The 14,652-nt window shown below is 41.9% G+C and overlaps 1 protein-coding gene across 1 annotated transcript in view; it reads left to right on the top strand.

The window, feature by feature from the left end:
• RPS6KC1 (ribosomal protein S6 kinase C1) overlaps positions 1 to 7,264 on the top strand; it is a 319,037-nt gene extending 311,773 nt beyond the window's left edge. Inside the window, exon 16 of the mRNA XM_081824820.1 lies at positions 7,246 to 7,264. Within this exon, the coding sequence (XP_081680946.1) occupies positions 7,246 to 7,248 (3 nt within the window). The 3' untranslated portion in view covers positions 7,249 to 7,264. The remainder of the gene's footprint in view (positions 1 to 7,245) is intronic.
• Positions 7,265 to 14,652: the final 7,388 nt, after the last annotated feature.

Genomic DNA, 14,652 nt, shown 5'->3' with positions numbered 1-14,652 from the left:
TGGCTCACGTTCACTTTTGTCTGCTATCATGTTCTGCACACCTTGTCGTTCAGTTCCGGGGCTGTAGGTCTGGAGACCGTGTGACCTTGGGCAAGTTGCGGGATGCCTCCTTTTCCCCTGCTCCCTGACCTGGGAGAGGAGGCTGGGCCAGCTCGTGTCCTCAAAGACTTGGGGTGGTTGCCGTGTGGGTGTGTTTGGGAGAGCGGGGGGGGGGCCAATTTTGATGCCAACTGCAGTGAGTGTTTGGGGCTCCCTGCCCCCACAACTAGAGTAGCTCAGCTATTTTTTATATATCCTTCTAGGAGAATTTTACTTGAACAAAGTGTTCCAGCTCAAAATCTTGAGACCAACTGGTCTGGCTAAGAATGTCTAAAGACTTAATGTCTCTCAGAAAAGTCAGTAAACTGTGCCTGGATCAATACTGACATTCATCATCTAACAGTTGGTTGATTTAGAGGTTAGGTAACAGAGCTTAGCATGTAAAAATGGAGTCTTTTGAGCCTGACACAGTGATGAATTTTGCTTTTGTGTATTTTTTAGTTTAATTATGATATGATTTTGAAGACTCACTGATAGCTAATGCTGAAGTATTAGGTTGAGAACAGAAATTTATAGATGCATTGTATCACCTGGGAACATATTTCTAAATACCTACTATGTGTGTGTTATGGTGAGAGGCCCTGTAGATAATATTTATGTTGGGCATAGGCCCTGCTTAGTGGAGCTTTGAGTGGTAAATAAAAGATAAGTTTGTTCCTTACACAAGTAAAAGACTGAGCGTCAGGATTCATCTGGTCTTGCTAAACGCCTCATCAAGCTGGCCAAGATTTTCCACGGTGGGCATGACATATTCATTCATAAGCCCACCTCAGCCTGATTACTCCCATCTCTTGTGCTCAGGCTTTTAGGGGTCAGTTCTGTTGAACTTCACGATTTCCCATGGAAAGAGTTTGGTTGACCAGTGATATCTTTCCTATTCTATGTGTAGGAAATTGGGAAAATTAAGAGCCACATGGATCTCTTAGGGTTGAGGAATTTTGTGGAGGATGCTGTCCCTGCGTCACATATAAGGATCTTCTAAAAATTCTTTCCAGGTATCTGTTTAAGGAAAGGATTGGCTTCCTATGCACTATATACATACAGCCTGTATTTTATAACTGATCGTTTTTTCGTCTCTGCTTTGGCTGCTAGAAAGCTCAGAGGCCAAATTTTAGCCTCTCTCCGTTGGCTTAATAGGACTAGATGCCATGTTTTATGTGTGAATACCCCTAAAACTTTATTATTTTTTATCTGTTTATAATCATATTTTTCCTTAGTTCTCACTTGTGCAAATATTTCTCTGACACGCTTTTGTATTATACGCATTTTCGTATAATACCTCAATACTTGGTGGGAAAAGGTTCTGGTAGAAACGGAGACCAGAGAAGTTAAGTGATTTGTCTAAGTTACATAAAAGAATGAGGTCAAGAAATCTTCCTTGTGCCCTGAGCAGGGCTTCCCAGATGTTTTGACGTTAGCTTTGAAACCTGCTAAAATCAGTTTACCTTGTAATCCACTTAATTTCTCTTTGGAGAAATTCACACAATTTGTTAGCCTCTGTTAACAGCTTTCTTACTCTTCCCTGAAAGTCTGGGATGCTAAGCATCCCTTAAGCCACACCCAGGGACAGAGCTAAGGGAAGAGATGCTCTCATTGAGCTCCCCACCAGCGCTTCCGGCATTCTCAAACCTTCTTATGAGGGCTCTTCCCCTGAGAAGTCAGTGCCTGCCACAGGGCCCGGGACTGAGGTGAGAAGTGAGTTGTGCATGGCTCAGGGAGTGAGCGCAGAAGAACAGAGAGCACGCTACCTCCTCACAAACCACATTACGAGAGAGTCGGCAACCTGTGGAATATGCTGCCGGGGACATGCTCTCATTTTGTCCCCAAAGGAGAATCATCTGTTTGGCAACGACGTGATTTTTTTTTTTTTTACTTGCCTCCCAGCATTCCCTACTATTCCCCAGAGGCCAACAGGGGGTCTATTCTCAAAGGACTCCCCCAGGGACGGAGGTTCCATAGTTTGGCAATTCCTAACCTTTTTGGAGTGGAGACATCCTATCGATTGTTTTTCACACTGCCCTTTTTCTCCCTACCTTTTTATGGAAAAATATCATGTGACTTATTGACCCCCCCCTTTTTTTTTTAAAGTATACTTCTTTTGAGAATTTGGTTATCATCACTTCTTCCCCGCCAACATACACGTGGGAAAAACCCGACATGTGGGGCAGGTAACTCTTATAATGTGTTCCAGTTTGAGCAGCTCCCAGGAAGTTGTTCCCTATCTCTAACCACTGTCCCTCCTAATGCACTCTACCCCATTTCCTCTGGGTCTTTCCTCAGAGGAGACGAGCATCTTCCTGATACCGGGATAATTGGAAATACAGCCAACTTTCTATTGATTGTAAGTAGATTATGTTACAGTTTATCTCTGGCAAATCTTGCTTTCATCTCTTCGTTAACATCTCTGTTGCTTACTTAATTTCTTTATTGCTTTTATAACTGTTGCCATCTGCTCCTGAATTGGAGTTCCACAGGAACTAGAAGATTGAAATTTTCAGAATGGAAACAATGATTTTGAGGCCAGTGGGACTAGAAAAGACAGATCGTGGTCTGAGAGGAAGGAGAGGTCTGCTTAAACTGACCACAGGGTGCTCAGAGTCAGACTGAGCAACCATCTGATCAGCTCCCATCAGGTTTATTGATCAGAAAATCAAGATCTCGATCCAGTGAGAGTCTTGTCAGATGTCACAGAGCTACTTGGAGGAAGCCCTGATACTAAGATCCAGGTCCAGGATCTTTATAGTCTCTCACGATTTTTTTTTTTTTAAAGATTTTATTTATTTATTTGAGAGAGAATGAGAGACAAAGAGCATGAGAGGGAGGAGGGTCAGAGGGAGAAGCAGACTCCCTGCCGAGCAGGGAGCCCGATGCGGGACTTGATCCTGGGACTCCAGGATCATGACCTGAGCCGAAGGCAGTCGCCTAACCAACTGAGCCACCCAGGCACCCACGATTTTTTTTTTTAATTGAGGTATAATTGACATACAACATTATATTGGTTTCAGGTGTACAACATAATGATTCGATACTTGTGTATATTGCAAAATGATTACCACAATAAGTCTAGTTAACGTCTGTCCCCATACACAGTTACAATTTTTTTTTCTTGTGAGGAGGACTTTTGAGATCTACCCTCTTTGCCATGATTCTTATTTATCAGTCTGAAAGGTGAAATTGCCCATTTGCAGCATGAAATGTGTGGCTGGGAAGAATTGCATGTTGGGACAGAGCTGAAAAATGGGAAGCTAGTTCTTAGCTTCCCCGCTCCTCTAGAATTTTGTCTTCGTGGTGCAATTTCATAATTTTGTGTGCGATATCATGAATAGCTAGGACATCAGATATCCCCATAAGAAAAAGCAAGCAGAACCACAGACTGCAACGCAGAGACTTCAAAATAATTTGACATACAGGAATTATTTCCTATTTATCTACTGTTTGGATTACCTTTGCGAGGACTCTCGCGCATTTCCGTGGACGATGAGGAATTGGTGTTATTTATGCCTTCACGTGGGAGTCAGATGGGCAACATCCTCAGCATCTGGACCAAGTCCAGTCTGTATTTTTTTTCCCCATCTGCTCCTGGTATTTTAAGTAAAAATGTTTGTATCTGCATCGCCCAAGCCCTGTTGTAAATTGTAAATCATGCCATTATATCTGGTAAAACCACAATGTCAAGCAACAATTCACAAAGCCACAAAAATTCTCCAGAGTAATTTTCCTGTTCTCGTTGATCAATTTTATATTTTCCCCTTGGCCATATGCACACATTAAATGGCACTAATTCAGTGAGAAAACTCATAAGGGATAATATTTCAAGTGGCACAAATGGCAGGAATGCCTTTACAAGTATCTATTTTCTAACTGCCTCTACTTCTACCTGAATCTGCTCTTCTCTGTGGCTTCAGAGGAGTGAGATGGACACAGAAATGGTGGGGGTCAGAGAGTAAGGGAAGGGGGAGGAGAACGTTTCAGTTAAATTAGGAGCAGAAACAGGAAAATCTCAAGTCAAAAATTGTGTGGCTGCAATTACTGCTTTCTTCTGGTGAAAATATTTATTATCTGATCTGGAAAGATGACAGGTGGAGAGAGCTGGCTGGTGCTGGCTAGTCAGGGTGGGTGCTTATGCTTGATTATCTCCCACCTATAACTTGATGCAGGTCTTTAGGTCATTGATTCCTTCTTTTACATTATTTGATTAATTTTTTAAGTGATAATTTTAAAATACACTTTTAAATTCAAGTACAAGATGTATACACACATATATTTAATTCAAGTACAACACGTGTACATAATTCATAATTACACAAGATGATAATTTTTTTTTTTACAATGTGGACACACCTGTGTAACGACCACACACATAAGAGGCAGAACCTTATTAGCTGCCCAGAACATTCCCTCTTACCCCTTTCTTTCCACTTGTGTTGATTATTCTTGACCTTTGCACTTCTACTCAAGTTTTAGAGACAGTATCAATTTCCAGAAAAAAACCTGCTGGGATATTGATTGGAATTGCCTTGAGTCTATATATCAATTCAGGGAAAATTGACATCTTGAAAACTTGCATGCTTCCCATCTGTGACTAGTCATAAGGGTACTCTCTGTAACAGTGTTTCATAGTTTTCTGGGTAAAAATCTTAGATACCTTTCATTAGATTTATTCTTAAGAATTTGATGTTTTAGTCAGTCATATTTATAAATGGCATCATTTTAAAATTCCATTTTCTTATCTTTTGCTTCTAATATAGGAAGTGCAATCCATTTTTGTATATTGATCTTTTATTGCTGACCTTGATAAAATCAATTATTCATTGGAAAAAATTTTTAACTGAGGTATAACTGACATACAATACTATATTAGTTTCTGTTGTACAACATAGTGATTTGACATTTGTATACATTGTGAAGTGATCACCACATGTCTAGTTACCATCTGTCACCATACAAAGTTAATACTATATTATTGACTATATTCCCCATGACTTACTTATTTTGCAACTGGAAGTTTGTATCTCTTGATCCCTTTTACCATTTCCAATCTCCCTCCCCACTCCCCCTATAACTCTCCACCCCTCTGGCAACCACCGATCTGTTCTCTGTGTCTATCTGTCTAGGTTTTGTTAAGTTTTGTTTGTTCATTTGTTTTATTTTTTAGATTGCACACGTAAAATGTAAAATTAGTCAGTATTTGTCTGTCTGACGTTTCACTTAGGGTAATACTCTCAAGGTCCATCTATGTCGTTGCAAATGGCAAGGTCGTTTTTTTTTTGTGGCTGAGTAACATTCCATTGTACTTAAGTACCACATCTTTATCCATTCTTCTATTGATGGACACTTGGTAAATAATGCTGCAATGAACATAGGGATACATATATCTTTTCGAATTAGTGTTTTCAGTTTTTTTTTTTTTTTAAGATTTTATTTATTTATTTGACAGAGAGAGATAGCGAGAGCAGGAACACAAGCAGGGGGAGCGGGAGAGGGAGAAGCAGGCTTCCTGCGGAGCACAGACCCTGATGCAGTGTTTGATCCCAGGACCCTGAGACCATGACCTGAGCCGAAGGCAGACGCTTAACGACTGAGCCACCCAGGCGCCCCGTGTTTTCAGTTTCTTTGGATAGATGGTAGCGGAATTGCTGGATTATATTGTAGTTCTGGGTTTACTTTTTTGAGGAATCTCCATATTGTGGCTGCACCAATTTACATTCCCACGAGCAGTGCATGAGGGTTCTCTTTTCTCCACATCCTCGCCAACGCTTGTTATTTCTTGTCTTTTTGATACTAGCCATTCTGACAGGTGTGAGGTGATATAGCATTGTGATTTTGATTTGCATTTCCCTGAAGATTCGTGATGTTGTGTATCTTTTCTTTCTTTTTTTTTTTTTTAAAGATTTTATTTATTTATTTGAGACAGAACGAGAGAGAGAGAGAGCACATGAGAGGGGGGAGGGTCAGAGGGAGAAGCAGGCTCCCTGCCGAGCAGGGAGCCCGATGCGGGACTCGATCCAGGGACTCCAGGATCATGACCTGAGCCGAAGGCAGTCGCTTAACCAACTGAGCCACCCAGGCGCCCGTTGTGTATCTTTTCATGTACCTGCCGGCCATGCATATATTTTCTTTGGAAAAAATGTCTAGTAATGTCTATCTCTGCCCACTTTTAAATCGGATGGCTTATTTTGTTGTGGTGGTGGTTGTTATTAAGTTGTATGAGTTCTCTAAATATTTTGGATGTTAGCTGCTTATTGGATATATGATTTGTAAATATCTTCTCCCACTCGGTAAGTTGGTTTTTCATTGTCTTATGGTTTCCTTTGCTGTGCAGAAGCTTTTAGTTTGATTTAGTACCATTTGTTTATTTTTGCTTTTGTTTCCCTTGCCTTTGGAGTCTGATCTAAAAGAACATTGCTGATGTCAAGGAGCTTACTGCCTATGTTTTCTTCTAGGATTAATATGGTTTCAGGTCTTATGTTCAAGTCTTCAATCCATTTTGAGTTAATTTTTGTATATGGTATAAGATAGTGGTCCAGTTTCATTCTTTTGCATGTAGCTGTCCAGTTTTCCCAACACTATTTCTTGATTTTCCCCATGTATATTCTTGCCTCTTTTGTTGAAAATTAATTGGCCATATATATATACGTGGCTTAATTTCTGGGCTCTCTATATAGTTCCATTGATCTATGTGTTTTTTGTACAGTTTTGATTACTGTACCTTTGTAGTATAGTTTGAAATCAGGGAGTGTGCTAATCCAGATTTGTTCTTTTTTGTTTGTTTGTTTTCAAGCATTTATTTTGTTTTATTTTTGTAATTTAAATTCAATTAATTAACGTATAAGGTATCATTGGTTTCAAAGGTACAGGTCTGTGATTCATCAGCCTTATCTGATACCCAGTGCTCAATACATCACATGCCCTCCTTAATGTCCATCACCCAGTTACCCCATCCTTCCATTCCCCCCTCCCCACTCCAGATTTGTTCTTTATTCCCAGGATTATTTTGATTGTTTGGGGGCTTTTGTAATTCCATATCTGTAGATTATTTTTGGAATTTATATGTAACCACCTATGTATCTATGAATAATGACAGTTTAATATCTTCCTTTTAATTCTTCATATTGTATATTTCTTTTTCTTGCCTTATAATACTAGTGAGGACCTCAAGGAGTTTCCTGTTGAGCAGTACTCTTGTTCCTCATCTCAAGGTAAAACTTTCAATATTTCACCATTATAAGTATGATGCATGATAGATTTTTTGGAAGTAGATACCTGTTACCATATTAAGAAATTTCCCTTTTAATTTCCTGCTTGATTAAAAAAATTTATTTCTAGCATGCTTTTTGAAATGACAAACAGGTACTGGATATTATTGAAAAAAAATTTTTTTTGCATCTATTGAGATGATTACACATTTCAGTATTTTTTTTTTGTCAGTGTGATAAATACATTGATTGGTGTTCAAATTTAAAGTCCACATTTTACTCTTTGATTAAAATAAGTTGTTTGTGATGTATTTTCCTTTTTCAGATATTGCTGGATTTGATTTGTCTGTGTTTTTGCTGAGTAAACATTTTTAAAAAGGCTTTTGAGTTTATGTTTATTAGAGGTGTTGGCTTGCATTCTTTTTCTTATGATATACTTATCTGGTTTTACTTTCAAAATTACACTGGTTTGACAGAATGAGCTTGGAAATGTTGGTATAAGATTGGTGTTATCTCTTTCTTAAATGTTTGGAAAAATTAACTGATAAAGCTATCTGGGTCTGGAATTTTCTTTGTAAGTTTTAAATTATAAATTCAATTTATTAAATAGATACAGACTATTCAGATTTCTAAATCCTTGTGTCACTTTTGCTAAATTATGGTTTTAAGTCAGTTCGTCCAATTTGTTTATATTTTCTCCCTTGTACTTTCCTTGCGCTTAATTTGCTATTTTTCTAGCTTCTTGAGCTGGATGCTTATGTAAATGCTTTTCAGCCTCCATTATTTTCTAGAATGTGTGTTTAAACTAGAAGTTTCCCTCTGAATACACTTGCGTTGTATTTTACAAGTTCTGATGATGTTGAATTTTATTGTCTTTCATTTTAAAATGTTTTCTGATTTTCGTTTTGATTTCTGCTTTGACCCATGGGTTATTTATAATTTCTTCCCCTCTGTATGCCTGTCTCTATATTTTCTGCTAATCTATCTTTCAGTTGAATAATCTTATCTTCTGATGTGCTACTCTGCTGTTAGATCTATTTCTTTAGTCCATGATATCTGTAATTGCATTTTTTTCTCTTGGAAGTTACATTTGATTCCTTTAAAAATAATTCGTGGGTGAAATTTCCATCTTTTTATATATTTTCTTGAACACATTAATCACATTCATTGTTAAGTTCTGTGTTTAATATCTCAAATATCTGGATTGTCTGTGAGTATAACTATTTTCTATTTTTTTCTCTAGATTTTCAGTTGTTTAGTCCTATCTCCTGACATATTTCATAATTTTTGATTACATGCTGGACATTATATTTGAAAAATTCTAAGGGTCTTGATGATGTTATCTATCTCTAGAGAAAATTCTTCCTTCCTCCCTTCCTTTCTTTTTCCTTCCTTCCTTCCTTCCTTCCTTCCTTCCTTCCTTCCTTCCTTCCTTCCTTCCTTCCTTCCCCTTTCCTTCCTCCCTCTCTTCCTCTCTCTCTCTCTCTTTCTTTCCCAGCAATTGGACTAAGGGCAGACTCTCTTGATTCAATCACATATTGGGATGCTTGAAGGCAATTTTAGGTTTCGTGTGGGCTCTCTCTGGGCTGTGTAATTTTTGGTTTCTTCTTCTGGTGTATCAACTAAAAGTCTGTTGTATAACTGAGGCTAGTCCTCCTTGGTGGGCCTGTATTTCAGTTTTAGTGTTTCCGCTCCATACAACTGATGGGGTTTTAAAAAAATTTTATTTATTTATTTATTCACTCACTCATTCATTCATTCGTTTATTTATTTACATCTGTAGCCACTTAGCAGCTATTTTCCTTGGTTCCCCAGCCCGCATTTCAGGGCTGCTTAAGGTTCAGTACATACTTCAAGAGCAAAAGCGACACAGACTTTTAGGCTTATTTTGTTGAGGTTCTCTTTTCTCTAGGATCTTGATTTCTTGAGTCATAAGTCATACCACTTTGGTATCCTTGAATTCCAGCTTTTATCTTCCCAATACCGTGGGGCTGTCCAATGCTCTAGGTCATTGCTCAGGTCTCTGCCTTTATGCCTTCTGTTGTGAACTGGCAAATGCTCTTACAGGAAAGAAGAGCAGAGTAAAGCCTGGCTCACTTCAATATGTGCTTCCCAGTTCTCCAAGATCTTGGACCCTCAACTCCTACTTACCTTGATTTTTCTCTGATGCTTTCAAATAGTTTGTTTCCCCCCAGCTTTTATCATTCTTCTTGGCAGGTAGATTGGTTTGGTGCAAGCGACCCTAGCATAGTTGGACTGGTGATTAATTTTCTTAATAAGAGTTGTTCGTTCTTATTTGGTAGAATTCAGAAGTCTTGACCGGTGTGAGCGCTGCCTCCAGCTGGTGGTTTCCATGGCTAAAAAAAGACTAATGTGTTATTGTGGGGTGGAAGCATACACAAGATGTTTATTAAGGATCAGCACCAGTGAAAGGATGGGGGAGAAAGTAGGATTAGAAAGGGAGCATTTGGCCTCGGGCCTACCATAGCGTGGCTGACAATGACTCTGGAGTGAACACTGACTCTCAGAGTTGGCTATATTGGGCAGAAATGGCCAGGCATTTATACCCCTGCCTTGCTGGTCATCAGACGGAGGAGGCCCCAGGAAGGGCCTGAGCTCATTCAAGGTGCTTCTCTGAGACTCCGGCGGACCTGGAAGGAGCCGACAGTGGTGACTGTCTCCTTCACTCTCCGCAGCTGGGAAGCAGGTCCTTCCGGGAAGGGGAAACTGGGTGGCACAGCTCTTACCTGCACCAGAGTGGTGACAGGAGACCGCAGGCTCATTTCAAGGAGATGGTTAGGGAAAGCTGTCAAGGAAAATCCTTGGAGGTACAGTACAAAAATAGGGCAATGCAGGAGTAGGACAAGGGCGTTCCTCTTCTTAGCACATATCAATAGAAGGGGCATCAGATGGTTTTATTATTGTGAACTCTTCTTAAAAAATGATTTCTATTATCTTGTTATTATTTTTACTGTGTAACTACAGGGTGCAGGTGGGTCAGCATTGTTTGTAACAAAGGGCTGGGGAATCAATAAAAGATCAATGAGAGGAAGGGATAGGATGCAAGCTATTGCTTAAAGGCACCTTATTGAAAGGGGCTTCTACATGCCACTGATACAAAGCCATGCCCATCTTCCGCCCATGGCGCGTAGCCACAGAGCTTCGTGGCTTTGGTTATAATGACACACCTTCCCGTGTTCATGAGAGAATTGCCTTCCAGAGGAGTGTGTTTGATTATGTGCATAATCGGATACACCGCACTGCAGGGGAGGTGAGAAAAGCTTTATTCCTTTGTGAAGTCATTACTCCACCCGCCCCATGCCAGCTCCAGCGTCCCCATTATAGCTGGCAGAAATGGTCCAAAGACAATCACAACCACAAGTCATGAGCCTTCTGTGTGTCAGGCAGGCTCCTCCTGTGTGACTTGAAGACGAGTCACAACCAGATGATGTAACAAAATTCACAAAGGGATCTAAGAGAAGAGGGACTGGGGAGGGGGATGTGAAGATGTCTCTCTCTTTCCCTACAGTTTAAGAACCTTCTCTTTATTTGCTTGTAACTCAGCTCTTTCTAGGATTGAAAAGTTCTTGGGAGGGGCTGCATTTGAGCTGTGAAATGTTAACAGGAACAGGTACCTACCTTACAAATGCTATCGTTAAATAACACTCGGTGTGACAAAGCGATCTTTGTGCCCATTTCCATGACAGTGGGGGGAAAGTGTTTTAGGGATAGACAGAATTGGTGCAAAGCCAGGTCCATACAATAAGGTTTTACTCTGTCCTCACTGTGTAGCAGTTTCTCTAGAGAAGAAGAGCTCCGGAAGCTGCCTGTTTATACAGAAGCCAGAGAAGGTCGAGAAGATAGCTCCCTGGTTAGTTGCCATACAATTTCCCATCACATGTGTAGTGAGTGTAAGTCGTCAGAAAATGATAGAGAAGAAGTCTCAAGCCCTGGCCATGGCCTGTCTGGGCACCTCCTGTGGCTGGGCATCAAGCCCTTCCTTGAGGGAGGAGCTGGGGGGGCACATCTCTTGTCTCTACTGCAGGAGGTAACAGGAGAGCTGATAGGTGACCGAGAAGGTGTACAAACAAATGACAGCAGTACCAGACAGATCAGGTGGCAAGTCATCGCGGAGCTCCCTGATCCCACAACACCGTGTGCTTTACCCCAACCGAGTCCGATCAGGAGGAGGAGACTGGGAAAGCTTCACGGCAGAGGTGAGATTTGACTTGTCCTTGTCAAGGTGGGCAGGACAGCCTCCGTGTAGGGTTTGTCATAGATGGGGTGTGTTTGCAGATAGTAGTGATAATGGCTACCGTTTACCTAGATTTTACTCTCTGGCAGTTCCTGTGCTGAGGGCTTTCCATGCATTACCTTAGTGAAGCCTCGTAACCGTCGTATACAGTACGGAGACAGTATCCCTATTTACAGAGAGGGAAACTGAGGTTTTGGGAGGTGGGAGTTGGAGAAGCCAGAGCACTCTGGCTGCACATGAGGATCCTGAGGAACGTTGAAAAGCCACCCTCACCTGGGCTGCACCCTGTTCATGCCGACGCTAATTTCTAGCAACAGGGCTCAACTACCCATCGTATCTTAACCACCCATCGGCTCGTATCTTCCACGAGCTCTCAGGGTGGGAGCCAAGGAGGTGATCTGCGGAGCAGAGAGGGTTGAGAAGTAGTCACCTGGAGGAAACTCAGCACTACACTCAGAATAGGCCCTTTAAACAATTATTATGAACTATTTTGGAAAAATACAGGGAAACTCTAAGAAATTCTCCTCTGCAAGACACCCAGTTTAAAATGATAAGCACTGCTGATCTATGTGGGAGACCCCCAATCTCATCCCTGCTGCCCTCCCCCCCACGCTGGCTCCAAGGAGCCACTGCCTTGAATTTTTCATTTTTCATTTTTCATCCCCATGCATTTCCATGGGATGGAACACTTTGCCCTAAGCAACAGTAACTCCTTAAAATGTGATTCTGAGTGTGTGTGTAGGGAGGTGTGCATGTTCCTTAGGTGAGAACAGATTAGAATCTCTTGGAAACAGAAAATTTGTTAAATTTGGAAAATAAGCCCAGGCAATTCTGACACTACCTCCCACCTTCCCCGGAGTGACTCCTCAGTTCATCTGTTTACTGTCCATAACTTCTGCCCCCCCCCACCCATCACACCCCATAAGCCTCTTGAGGGCAGGGATTTTATCCTATTCATCATTCTACCCCCAGTGCCCAGAACAGTGCTTGCACTTAGTAGGTGCTCAACAGACATTTTTTTAATGCATGAATAAGCTTCTCAAGGGCTGGGAGTTCTTTAAATAACATAACAGAGGGATCAAGAACATGGGTTTGGGCTGTAGGAAGCCTTGGATTGGGATCCCAACCCTTCCACTTCTGATCTGTTATATATCTTGGGCAGAGTTACTCAACGACTCTAAGCCTCGATTTCCTCATCTGTACAATGGGAGCAGCTACTCAGTCTATTGCGGAGAGGATTGAGTGACACAATGCATGCAGGTATGTATTAATATCTGGAATGCTTCCATGTGTGTGCAGGTTGTTTTGCACGGTGCTCAGTCCTACCAAGGGTTCTTGGTAGCTTTAGCTATGGTGGTAGACTTCTTTGGGGTTGTTTCTGCCTCACACCCCTCTTTCCAGGGGAACTGCCCCTCCTGCTCCAAAGGCTCCCATGGGGATTCCTATTCTGACATGGCTGTGTCCCTGTGGCCATACGTAGCTCTTTCTTCCTGGGCACTTGATCCACTCTGGGCCCATCAAAATGCTGCCCCTCTGGCCTCAGTTCAGGAGTGAACCCCCACTGTAGATTGGACCACTAGATCCTTTAACCTTTTAGGGCTTTTTTTTTTTAAGACTTACAACACCTGCATTAGAGAGTTTCTCTCTCTTTCTGAGAGCTGACACTATTAGCTGTAGGATCTCAGAGCTGTTGATAGCCATGTTTCTGCTAATGAACAAGGGTCAAGCTGACATTCTGACAAAAGCAGAGGTAGGAGATGGAAACATTTTGGCACTCCCAATACCAGGCATACCTAAGACCCAGCTATTTCCCAGCTTTTTCTAGGCTGTGGTCATGGCAGGGCCAGCCCACATGGTGCCATTGGGTGAACTTGAAGAAATCTCCCTTTCTTAAGATGATTTACTTCCATCTATCAGGAAATTGCTCTGTTGATATCAATATTGTTCGTATCAGACACTTTTCTGCCATCTTCTAGAAAATTGTTGAAATACAGCAATTGATGCTCACAGGCCACCTTCTAGGATTGTACAGTGAACAACCTGCACAACTGATCACACAGTAGTCCTGTGCATTGGACCAAACCCTCCTTGGCCTGAACTGGATTTCTGTTAGTTTCGGCCAAGGTTGCTAATATAAATGTTACATAGTGACACAGTGCCTGGGCTATAGGAGGCCTGAGAGATTTGTGGAATAAGTCTATGGATGAATAAGTGAATGTGTGAACCTTACCAGCATACCCCTAACAAGGTAACTTCTAGGGTCCTCTTCAGATTCTGGGCTTCTGGATTCTGTGGGGATTCCAGGGTGTTAAGGTCTATGGTGCTCCTTAGAAAGCAGTGAATGTTTCTGCCTCCTCCACCCTTGTGCCCCTCTTGCAGGCCTCTATCCCTAGCTCCGCACAGCCATATTCAGAGTTTATTAGAATTTTTTTCGAATGGTGAGTTTTGTAATTGTTCGAGCAACTTTGCTGTTGCTTCATGAAGGAGACCTGTCAATACTGGTACTTGAACTCTTTCTGGAGTGGTAATAACCGCTACCCTCAGACCTTATTTCAGCCAGGCCTGGACTAGCTCACTGAGGCTGTGTTGGCGTGACCAAGCCTCTCTGAAAGCCCGCCCATTTTGCCCGCACCGAAATGCTCTTCCTTTCCCTTGGGAGATTGGCTGGGGCGGATGTCAGGCCGAGGTGAGCCGTGGGAAGGTTTGTTGCTTTGCCATTACTTCCTGTGTGAGTCTTCGAGGGCGGCCATAACAGAGTACCACTGGGGGGCTGAAACAACAGACATCCACTGTCTCGCAGCTCTGGATGCGAGGAGTCCAAGCTCAAGGTGCCGGCGGGGTTGGTCCTTTCTGAGGGCCCTGGGGAAGAATCTTTTCCATATCATTCCCTTTGCTTCTGGTGGTTTGCTGGCCATCCTTGGCACTCCCTGGCTCCCGGCTGTATCACCTCAATGTCCACGTGGCGGCCTCCCTGGGTCTCCACACTGCTTCCCTCTGTGCTGTCTGAGTGTCCACATTTCCCTTTTTCATAAGGACAGCAATCACAGTGGATTAGAATCTACCCTCATTTTAATTTGATCACCTTCCCTGAAGAGCCTATCT

Source organism: Leptonychotes weddellii, chromosome 6 (assembly GCF_054177405.1).
Source record: "Leptonychotes weddellii isolate Sample4059 chromosome 6, ASM5417740v2, whole genome shotgun sequence".
NCBI lineage: Eukaryota > Metazoa > Chordata > Mammalia > Carnivora > Phocidae > Leptonychotes > Leptonychotes weddellii.
Note: the sequence above shows the minus strand (reverse complement) of the source record. Positions and strands in the feature narration are given on the sequence as shown.